The sequence below is a fragment of the Oryzias latipes genome, chromosome 17 (assembly GCF_002234675.1).
Source record: "Oryzias latipes chromosome 17, ASM223467v1".
Lineage (NCBI taxonomy): Eukaryota > Metazoa > Chordata > Actinopteri > Beloniformes > Adrianichthyidae > Oryzias > Oryzias latipes.
Window position 1 is genome coordinate 12,707,684 of NC_019875.2, and position 12,141 is coordinate 12,719,824.

The following is a 12,141-nucleotide window of genomic DNA, read 5'->3' on the forward strand; positions in this document are numbered from 1 at the left end:
TTAAGGTAAGGCGATTTGCCTTCTGGTTTTTAAAGTCGAACAAGACAGAGAACCAACACAATTTTCTTAAGAATGTAAAAAAAACCCACTTTATTTGATTAAAAAAAATCATCATTGATAACCATTAATTACATAATTCTCTACAGAATGAACAAAGCAGATTGAAGCCCCCCTCACTCAGGATGTCTAAAACCCGTTTCTCCAGGAGTCCCCAGGGAGCCCAGGTCACCTTAAGTTGACTTTAAATTTGTGCGGTGTTACCATTGTAGCACAGACCTACATTTCTTCTATTCAGCTCAGCTGATTTCTGTCTCAGAGTACGTTGGCTTGAAGTATGACCCCCAGCCCCCCTTCCTCACCGCATGGTTACACCTGTGGTTGTGTATTATCTTAGACGGGTATGACAGCTGGTTTATTTCTGTCCGCTGTGAAGCTACACAACTCCTACTTTTTGGGCATTTCTGAATGAAACTCTTAACTTTTATGGTTGAAAAAAGGTTAAAAAATATATAATAAAATAATCCACCCCCTAGCCAGCTGGTGCAGGTGCAATGAGGTATGAACGCGGTAGAAACTCTTACTAGGAGCTTCTTCCTCAGCGAATTTCAAATAGACTAATGGATAAAAACAGGTGATGCCGTGATAAGAAATTCTTACCAGCAGGTGGTATAACACCTGGGTTTTTGTTTGTTTTGTGTAAATACTTTGTAGCTGTAAACAAAAGTACAGCATTTTTGTACATATTGGGGCCTGGGGGGGTCATTTTGGACTGTCTATCTCCATTCACTCCAGACCTGACATGTAGCAAGTACGACCCGTTACAAATCGTTTCCATTTTTTCTACAACAACAAAAAACTTTCTACTTTAGAAATCAAAAACAATAATGGCACAGAGATGGACAATTGTTCCTTTGAAATCTGGACCAGAGTACTTCAGGTTTCCAGCCTCAGCAGGGCCGCTCAGTTCTACTGCAGCATGTTTCGGATCTGCTTGGAGGTAGTCTCGTCGTTCAGGTGTTTGGTCGTGTACCTGCAGGCAGATCAGACAGAACTTTTCTAACTTTACTGTATAACACATACTTGAAGGGGCGTTCAGCAGTGTACGGACCTGAGAGCGTTCAGCAGACCCTCCACGCTGCTGGGGGCCTGCTCCCTCAAGACCCGGATGCAGCCTTTCATCTGAGGGACACAGAAAGAAGGTCAGACAAGAAGGGCTGGGAGTGGTGCCGAATCTCTGGCTATTAACGCACATCGATGTTGGACGTCTTCACGAAGGCGCCAGCTGGGTGAACGTGGTCGTACAGGATGATGACCCCCACCATCACACGCAGGCAGAACAGCACTGTCTCTTCGCTAGTGAAGCGGCTGCGATACTCCCTGCGCTCACACAGAGACACATACATGACCAAAAACACCAAAATAGAGTTCCAGAGTTGTGGTGATGCATAAACATTTGGTGATGGATTCATGAACTAATCAGGACTCACGGAGTTTCCAGCATCACTTTGCACACACAGGCCATTGTGCTCAAACAATCCGTTGTGTTTTCAATGGGTACGTCTGGATTCTGGACAATTGGGTTTAATTCACACAAAAAAAGACAAGCAATGGTTTATTTTTTTGTACTAACTTTGTAGTCAAAACTCTCACAATGACGACAGTTAAAGTTTCCAATTCACAAGAAAAATGTTTAAATGTAAAAATGCTTTAAAAATACAGACCACTGTCTAAATGGTCTTCATGAACACAACAGATAATATAATAGTGTTTAAGAGTGAGTCTTAAAAACCACACCCTGACAGAAGTGCAAGTTTAAAGAGTTAACTCAACAAACTGACTTTTCAGCATAAACCTCAGAAAGGTCTAATGTTGCTCAAAGACCCACTGTAATGATCATTGTATTTTTAGTGGGTTACATATTCTTGTAGCATTTTTCTCACAATAAAGGACATATATAAAATAATTCAAAATTAACACTTCATTTCTGAGAATTTCGTTTTTCTAATTTGGAGGAATCAGAAGCAGATAAAAAATTGTCATTTGAAAAATCTCTCAGTTTTGACATAGAAAATTAAAATGGGCTGGCCAAAGTTTCCCTGCTGCGCTCCATTCTGATGCATCCATTTGCAGACAAATAGATCCATGGACATCTTTTTTCTCGTCCGAGCTGGAATCTGGCTCAAAATTGGACAGGTGGATAGCTCAGATATTACTATTTTTTTTGCTCTGCTAATGCTAGCATGGGATTGTAAGAGGGGCTGTAAGCTAGCGGGAGAGTGTGTAGACAATTGAGCGAAGGAATATGAGTGACGGCTTTTTTCTGCACCAACAGTCCTGCCAACAACTTAAAGGCAACGAACTCTTGTCGCTCTGCAGAAACTATGTCCTAGAAAACGACACATGTTTTTTCTATTTTGGCTAAAATGGCAAAATTATAATTTAAAGCCCACTGGGAACACTTGAGGATACATAGATGATTGGAGTGGGATTCCAATACTATATTGCTTAGATCCACCTCTTGTTTTTTCAACAACAGTTGAAGTGAAGGGTTCTGTGTATTTGGGAAGGAAAACCCAAGTAGATACAAACCTAACTTTCCACAAAACCTACAGAGAGAAAAATCCCCTAAACAACCAAACTAACTGAGCTTCAAGTTTTTTGAAGATTCCCAAATACATTAGTAAAAGAAAGTTATCAGTGATCAAGTTTCACTCTGTAGATCTGCAGTTTGTAAAGAAACTTAATTTAAATCAATCCACAAGATGAAAGCAAAATGCGACCCATATTTACTTAATTATGCAGAGAAAATTAATGTTTTGATTAAACAATAACTGATTAGAAAAAAAGTCTTTTTCTCTTGGTGTGCTGGTAAAACTTTCTTACATGTGTCAGTGAAAAAGTGAATAAACCTGACGGACTCACATCTGAAACAAACTTGGAGGTGGCGTTGCTCAACGTCTTAAGCATGGGCGTGGCATTGGCATAGAAGAGGGACATGTGGTTGGCCAGCTCGTTGTTCACTTCGCCGCCTGAGTCGGACTGATATGACAGACATTACTCACCAGGGATGATCGTTTCATGCTTACCTTTATCGTAAACTGTCTTTAAAATGAGTGTGCGTGTGCTGCGCTTGTGCTCACGGGCAGATTGTTGATGCGCATGCGGCTGATGGTACGGCGGTAGTAGCTGAAGTCGTTCTGGATGGCTGGGTTGGTCATCTGTGGGAAGCAGGAGTTAAGAGGATGAGGAAGAGCAAGGATGATGCAGGAATGACTGCAGAGGGGCGACAGACCTTTAGCTCGTCAAACCGTAGAGTGAAGTGCAAGATGTGGGCAAACTGGCGGGCAAGGGCCTGCTTCTGCTCCAGCTGCTGTGTGGGCGTGGTCCCGGAGCGGGTAAGGACATCCAGCAAAGAGCGCAGGCTAGACTCTGTGGGACACACATACCTGTTCAGTTCCCGCTTTTATGAAAAAATTATCCGCTCATATTGAAGTCAGTTAAAGTCCTGTTAGCTTTTGTTCTCTGCATTTGACCCATCCCATGAATTTTGCAGACACAGCTGCGCTCAGGAACCCAGGACCAGCTGGGCCTCCTCCAGAGTCTGTTTCACCTTCTCCCAATCCAAACCCTTTATGCCGAGTGTAAAACAGGGAAGCATTGAGTCCCATTTTTTAAAGTCTTTGGCATGACTCAACTGTGGATATGAACTCATGACCTATCCAGTACCAGGGTGGACACTCTACCACAAGGCCACTGAGCTGGTACATGTAGATAACACTAGCTGTGGAATCATTCAGCTGAAGCTCTTGGAGCTCATCGGTCGGATTTATGACTGTAGAAAGGATTCTTTTGTTGCAGAAACCTCGTTTTATTGTGATAGACCTCTTAAAATAACTAACTTTGACAGCTCAGTCTTACCCAGTTTCTGCGAGAACTCATAGAAGGTTTTGAGTTTGGCCACCAGAGGAACCACAGCAGACCAAGCTTTCTCCTGAACATCCTCATCCGCCGGACTCTGGATTGCCTGAACATGCACAAACAGGACAGACAGGTGAAAGATCCATGTAAACCTGGACAGTTCAATGCTAAACCAGCAGAAGCCCCAGTTCCAGGCAGAAGGACAGTTTTTGTCTGCTGCTCCCCACTACCTGTCGTATCTCCTCTCCAGCTCCTCTGTATGCCTGCAGATCATTCAGGACCACCTGGGCCTCCTCCAGAGTCTGTTTCACTGTCTCCCAAATATCTGTTTCTGAGGGGGATGGCTGCGCATCTGTCAAAACCGAGAAGATTTGAAAGATTTCAACAAACTTGATCAACGTCTACAAAAACAGTTTTCCATTTTCTGCAAGTAAGTTAGCAAGTTTAACTAGCATCAGTAACCAAGGCACACAATTACTTCTTTTTACCACTTGTACAGGCTCTGCAGCTGTTTTAGCTTCAAGTTAGATTGGCTAATGTTTAAATGTGTTAATTTGGAATTGTGTTTCTGTGAATGAAACACAACGATTTTGGTGAAATGTATTTTCATGTGAAGATGTGAAATGTTGCTTTGAGGGATCATTTTTATCTCTGTCAGTAGAAGAGAACCTGTTTCTGCAGAAGAAGTTATCCATTCATTCCGACAACTTTTAGAGTGAACTGGAAAGGTTTAGTATCAGTAATTTGCCAGGCAGATGTGGCAAATTGACAATCCCAGTGGCTGCTGGGTGGAGATTTGCAGAGTAATGGTAGGGGTTGGGAGAGTGCCTGCAGAGATTAGGTTTTATGGTGAAGAGATATTTGATTATCTCCATATCTGACATTCAGGCCTGGATAATGGCGAGGAAATCCAGAACACAAATCTCATCTGAAGGATGTTTTAGGTCCTACTCCACTGTCTGAAAGGACACAGCTAGGGCCTTAGCATTTCTATTAACTAATCATTTATTCATTCATCTTCGAAACCCGTTTGGTCCCTTTTGGGGACAATTGGGGTTGAAGGCAGGGTACAGCCTGGACAGGTTGCCAGTCTGTCGTAGGGCCACAATCACCCATACACAATAGAGTAACCAGTTAACCTATGAAGAGTAACCAATTAACCTATGAAGCATGTTTTTGGACAGTGGGAGGAAGCCTGAGTCCCAGAGAAAACCCATGCAAACAGGCATACTCCACACAGAAAGGTCCCCCATTGGGGATTCTGTTTCAGGTTCCCCAGCCAGGGCTTGAACTGGGCCCTTCTTTCTGTGAGGCAAGAGCGCTAACCACTGTGCCACTGTGCAGCCTTCTATTAACTAACTTGAAAAAATTTGCATTGACTCTCTTATAAAGAAAATTTTTTTTTGAAGAGGTTGCAACAGAACTTTACCATGAATTATTCAAACTGGTTCAAGCTGGATTGAACTACTTTAAAAAATAGTTTCTAACTGAGTTGAACTGGTAAAGGCACCCAGACTTATTAAAAACAAAATCTGTGAAGCTTACTCTCAAAGTCCAGGAAGACATTTCCAGCATTGTTGTCGATGTCCCTGGTTAATACTTTGATCAGGTTCCCCATGCTGCAAACACAGAGCACAAAGTCAGTTTTGTTTTCTGCTGAAGGACAAAGCTGTGATTCCTCTTTTTTGAAGAAAAACCAGGAGCCTTCTCCTCACCAAACTCTGAGGGTTGGTTACCTGGTGGTTCTGAGGTTGTTTAACATGGAGTGAAAAGTAGGGGTTGAGTAACTACCCTTTTGCATGAACCAATCAGGTTTCATTGTCCTGAATGTGTGGCAAGCAGCCAAAGTATCACCTTAAAGGTGTTAGCCACAGTCCTGGAAACCAAAACACCTATTTCATACTAAATCAAACCCATCAAGCCCATCCTGCACTGTGAATACAAACCAACTGTTAAATATTTGTGGCTGTTGAGAGACACCCCTCCACAGACGACTATCTTATTGCAGTGTGTGTATGTGTGGGTGGGTGTTGGTGGTTGTGGGAGCTTGATAGATTCTAGAGCGTATTCTTTCTGGGGCAATTGACCCTGGTAAATTCTCAGATGCCAAGACTGGTCCTACGGGACAAGCCAGTATAAGAGCAGTGTGAATGTTCTTATGATAAAATTAAAACAAAATCCACTATGTCACCCAAACTGACATTACTGGGGTCCAGGTCCAGGGTTGAGGCTTGCAGGCAAGCCCAAAAAGACTTTGGGGCTTTTCCTTACTGTAGGCCCACCACTTGAAGGAAGCACCACAAGGTACACGTGTTGTTTGATTTAGGCAGCAGTCAAGGCTGGGTCCAATGACGGCCAATTCCATGGAAATGGACTCCAGCCATAAAGACTTGGCTTGTCACCTCGCTAAGTCATTGTTCTCACCTTACAAGCCAAACACCAGTACAGTATATTCAGCCTTCTTAGAGTCTCTAGAAATGTTAACAGACAATGAGTCTTGAACACCTGGGTGAAGAAAGAGGATCACCTGCGGGCAGGTTGCATTTGCTGGTGGAGGAGAATGCTGGACAGACTCGGCAGGTCCAAATGTGTTGTGAGTGTTGGTAATGTCTGGCTGAACCCACTGTCAAAAAGATCTTCCATCCCTATGGAAGTTTTAACCAGATATTGTGTGACACGGTCTCCAGGTTGTTGGGACAGCAATCCTCAAAATCAGTTGTGGCAGTCAGAAGTAAGATGCCGTCAAGTCAAAGAAGAAGTCTTATCAAGCCTATCAGGACCCCTGAGACAGCTGACACGTATTGGCAGTCTAAGCAGCATGCAGTACAAGGAGGAATTCAGGGAAGCCATGAGGAAGGGCTATTGCTCCACATCAAAGATATTTTGGTTAACCATTTGTTGCCTTGGATGGAGTCATCAGTTCTCTGTCAATGCTGTCAACAGTCCGGGTGGTGAACGGTTAACCTTGGCTAGAGACAATGTTGAGAGATAGAAGAAACAGGGTTTCCTTAAATCCACTCACTTATGCTGAGAAACTGGAGGCTTAGGAAGCAAAAGTGGGCCAGTTCACCACCCTAAATGAAGTCATCCAAGGCAGTTAAAAAGCTCCTTTGTAGCAAGGCACTGAGGGTGGATGAGGTCCGCCCTAAACATCTCAAGTTTCTGGATGATGAAGGACTGTCTTGAATGGCATACTTTAGAAACACTGTTTCATGGTCAGCAACAGTGTCTCAGAACTGGCAAACTGGGGTGGGGACGGTATTCTTCAACTATAGGGGGATCTCACGACTTACCCTCCCCAGGAGAGGAGAAAATACCATATAGTCAAATGTATGATTCAGGAAGAACAGTGCAGTTTTCATCTTAGTGTTTTGCCCCTCACTTCTTGGCGCCTAAAGGGGTTTGCCCATCCAATGTACTTGTACTTGAGCATTTGGAAAAAGTGTTTGATGTTGTCCCTCATGTTGTTTGGGAGGTACCCCAGAAATTTAATGTCTGGGGCCCCTTAAAAAGGCTTTCTTGCCTCGGTAAAACCAAACCAGCAGTATTTTTTGTATTATTGTCAGTAAGTCAAACTTGTTTCCAGTGCATGTTGGACTCTGGAAGCTCAGGAGGTTTTTTGTCACAGCTTCTGCTTACAAACTTATGGACAACACTTTTAGGACTGGGATAGAAACCATCTGCTCAGAGTTCAGAACATTTCAAAAATACTGTTTTTCTCCCGCAAAATTATTAAGAAAAGAAAGTTGTGTCCATCCAGCTCCAGCGTGTGCACCAGCAAACTCTGAAAATAAATAGTCTGGATATGGATCTTATACAAAGATCTTCTAAAAGTTGCAGGTACTGGATCTCTATCTTTAAAAAAAAAAAAAAAACGTATCTCACTGATGACAGTCATCCAGAGCTATTATCACTGTATTGGACATGAATTTATTACCGCTCCAACTTGTGGGGTCTGGTGTCCTTCAGCAGTCTGTGCTTGGGGGTGTCATTTGCCAGCACAGATTTTTCTTTCTCTGCTTAACTGAAAACACACAACTCTATTCGAAGACCAATCCCCATCCCACTTCACCACTTCCACCAGTGACACCCCAGTCTAATAACCAGTCTGGTGAAGAAAAATAACATCCATCCATATTCTAAAACCACATAATCTCTTTTGGGGTCAAGGGGGTTGCTGGAGCCTATCCCAGGTGCTATTGGGTGAAGGCAGGGTACACCCTGAACAGGTTGTCAGTTCGTCACAAAACATTTCTACAGCAAAATAGTTCAAAGACTGAAGCCCTTAGCACTCATCAAATGTACTCCTCCAATAGCTTTCCTAAGAACCTGAAGAAATTAAGATCTGTCTTTTCAAAAAGATTTATTGACTCTCTTCTTTGTTTCACCTGCTCTAATGCTTTTTTGAAATGTCCTTTTTTCAGTTTACACTAAATTAAATTATTATTGCTTATTTTTCATACTAAAGACATTTGCTTTTCTTCATTTATAAAGGATTCTTTAATAAAAAAAATTCATTTAATTTTTGATCATTTTAGTTTATCTGTGTTTGTGCGAAAATGTGCGTATTAAGTTTTAATAAGTTGATTTTTCAATTGTCACATCATTTTCTCTAGGTACACACTGGTCACCAAGTTGATTGGTCAGTTGACTGGTAAGTAAATTGGTTGTTTGGTTAATCAGTCATTTGGTGGGTCAGTCAGTTAATTGGTCAGTTAGTTATTTGATTGGTCTATTGACTAATTTGTCATCTGGTTGGATAGTCAGTTCATTGATTAATTGGTCTTTTGGCTGATTTGTCAGCTGGTTGGTTGGTTGATCAGTTAGTTGGTTGATTGATTGGGTTGTCTGTCGGTTGATTGTTTTATTAGTAGATTGATCAGTCTGTTTTTAGTTCTGTGGTGCTTCGGTGCTTCGCGCCCTTAATGCTACTCATAAGGATTTAGCCAAACAGTTTTTTTTTCTCAGACTGTCTCAATCTGCGTTGGGTTCTTTGCTACAATGAAACCAGGAGGTTGGTAAATCTTTGGGCCGGAGCGTGAGCATGAAGGGCTTGAAAGCATAAAAGAACGCAAAAACGACACTCAAAAATGAGTGGAAGAAAAGATCTGAATGTTTGTCTCAAATTGAGAAGTATGTGGCTGCAAACGGATCTGAGCAGCACCACTTTGACATAACTGAGAAAAGAGGAAGTGAGAAGTCTCTGAAAGTTTGGCCTAAATGTAAGAGACAGGAAGTGAAGCAGACTGTTGCAGACCTGGTGAGGTGCTCATGGCAGCGCTGCAGGTTTACTGCAGAAATGCAGCTGCAGCTTTTCATGGAGTTCCAGCTTCTGCGACTCAGAAGAACAGAGCCATAAACAAAAAACGACAAACTTCATGTCAGGTTTCCTCAAATGATCCAGAGAGCTGTGTTTCCTGCTTCAGTTTCAACCTAATTTGGGGGTGTAGAACAAGCTTCTTAATGTTTTCTGTTTGAGCCCATCCTCTCTGTCAGGAACAGCCACAGAGGAGGAACTTACGCCAAAAATAAAAACCTCCTGCCTTAAATGTCTGACTTAAAATGGAGTGGGCTGGATCTCTGTCAGCTCTGAAAACTGATTTTACTTTTAATCTCTCCAGTGGCCTGAGTCATAACCAGAATCTTATCATCACAAACAAAAGCTTCACTCTGATGAAAACTTCCTCAGCTGGAGCTCCACTGTGTCCAACCGAGTGAACACAGACTCTGCCTCCAACACACTGTCACCGTGGCAACCACGAATAAGCCACAGAGGTGCAGGTGTTCCTCCTGTGTGACATCATGGCAGGTACCAGAAGGCGTGGCTTAAATCGGGCGAATGCTGCTCTAGCCTCCTTAAAACTGGACACTGATAAACCACCCCAAACTGCAGTTCAGACCTGCTGGTTCCAGAATAATGATCCCAAGCAAAGTAGAAAATGTTATGGATTAAAATGAAGGTTCAGCAGTAATCCAAATCTTTATTTTCCTAACCATCCTACAGCCAATCTGACTCCATGCCTGCCTTCCCGGGCTTCTCTGGATAGCTTTGGCCATCTCAAACCCTTTAGGTGAGAATCTGGAGTAGTTGGACCTTCATTGTGTTCTGTTCTGTCTCAGAGACCTGACCTTCTTGTAATCCTCACAGAACTCCACCCTAAATCTGACAAGATTAGCAGCTTCAGACCTAATATCCTGGTTTAGATCTTCAGGCCTCGGAGGACGAGGACGATGATGAAGTTCTCCGGGACTTATTGGGCCGGATGTGTGATGTATGCAGATGTGGTGCAGATCCTGCCAACCCCGTCCACTCCAGATCAGATGTTCTGCTCATCAGCACATGGAACTCCTGACAGAACCGAGCCGTTTTGGTCCACCGGTTGAACTGTTCTGCTTCAACCTTGACGGGATGTGGATCAGGAGGGACCGCTGACTCACTCTTGCTGAGTCTTCTAGACCCGGCACCTTACACTGGGACAGACCCACTCCGCGCGCGCACCGGCGCCCCCTCCCCCTGCAGCCCGGAACTTCCCCCCTCCCTTTGCTCTCACCTTCGCTGATCGTTGACCGGTTGGTGCGGATCGATGCGTGTGCGCGCTCCGGTGTCCGCTGTGCTCCAGGTGTCTCGCGGCGGCCCGCCTCCTCTACGCGTAACGCGAGCACCAACCCGGAAAACGGCCGCGCGACGCTCGTTTGCTATAAAAGGAGTGATTTCCTCACGAGGAACTGAGCTCTCAGCCAATCAACGCGGCCGCTGCACCCTCACTCTCTGAGAGGCCGAGCAGATCTTCCATCCGCTCTCTGATCCAAATCCTGACTTCATCTGAGATGTTCTGATTCTGAATATCCAAACTTTCTACCGAAACCTTCATCTGTCAGTGAATAAAACCTTTCTTAAACACTGGGAAAAGTTAAAAGGAAGGATGAGAATACCAGGACATAGAAAGCGTATGGACAAAGATCACTGCTGCTTCAGAACCTCATCAGAACCTGTTGGGCCAAGTTAGGTTCTCATCCACTCCTTCAGGAACAATGTAGATCCACCGAGGATCATGGAGGGGCTTGTGTGATAGTTTGGGCCCTGGTCCAACGGGACAAAATGACAAAAGAAGAATCTTTTTTTTTTTTTTTAAAATCAGTTTGTCTTTTTTGACTGATAAGAAGCATGTATTTGTTTTTAAATCAGACAAATATATAGATAAAGAAATTCCTGTTTCAACCACTGACGTGCAATCTTCCTGAAAAGGTTCTGCCCTTACTTTGAAACATCACAGCTGAACACACACATCTGAATGCAACAGCAGCTCAGGAGAGCATAGAGCAGCCATGAGGTGTGATCCACAGCTGCTGAAATGCTTCAATACTTGTGAAAAGTCCTGAGCTGTCAGCGTGTAACAGCAAGCACTCACACAAGGCAGAAACGACAACTACAGAGGGTTTTTTAAACCATTATTCTCACAGGGCCGATAATCTCCAATGTCTGTCAGAGGATATTACATAGAGATAGAGAAGTCTGAAGTGGGTTGGGCACTTTGACCTGAGTTGATCCACCTTTAAAGACCACTCTGATGAAAATCATGTTTTTGTTGTATTTAACACGTTCTTGTTTCTCCTGATGGAGCATGTAGATAAAAAGGAAGCTTCAAATCGCACTCCAGACTATTTATTTATTCAAATTGTTGTGAATAAGGAGCAGATCAAAGAATGCTGTTTAAAAAAAGAGTGTATTTTGTTTCGTAGAACCTACAATTGACGGGCCACAAGCTCCATCCTTCAATCCATTCTGATGCATCCATTTGCAGACAAATGGATCCAGGAACGTCTTTGTTTTCCTCGTCTGAACTGCATCTGGATCAAAACTGTACAGTGTGCCTCACTGAGGTGTGATGCCGTAGTTTGAAGCGCATGGTGTCAGGGTTTTGACTGTTTCTTAACAAAGACAAGAACCACACAGGAAACGAGTATTTTTGTTAGACTTCTGCAGAAGGAGAAGCCCAGTTGTCACAGCACAAACTGCAATAGAGGAGTTCTGGCTTCCCAGTGCATGCAGTCTGTTTTTATTGTAGGCAGGGGTTGATTGCATGAAAGTGGGAAATTCAATCAGGCAGAACAGGAACATCATATCTTGTATAATCAGCACTTTTCACATCTGTGTTTTCTCACTGACAGACAGAACTGAGACACAATCAAATGATAATTGCATGTGTGAGCAAATGATAACTG

General features: G+C 43.3%; 1 protein-coding gene across 1 annotated transcript; it reads right to left on the reverse strand.

The window, feature by feature from the left end:
- Positions 1-61: 61 nt before the first annotated feature.
- Positions 62-10,602, reverse strand: LOC101156770 (protein FAM49B). Its single transcript, XM_004078854.4, has 11 exons — positions 10,470-10,602; positions 5,464-5,537; positions 4,149-4,270; positions 3,919-4,024; positions 3,293-3,429; positions 3,141-3,218; positions 2,923-3,039; positions 1,488-1,567; positions 1,251-1,377; positions 1,109-1,179; positions 62-1,030 (listed from the first exon to the last, which is right to left on the reverse strand). The coding sequence occupies exons 2-11, from the start codon at positions 5,534-5,536 to the stop codon at positions 967-969; spliced, it is 975 nt and encodes a 324-aa protein (XP_004078902.1). The 5' UTR covers position 5,537; positions 10,470-10,602; the 3' UTR covers positions 62-966.
- Positions 10,603-12,141: the final 1,539 nt, after the last annotated feature.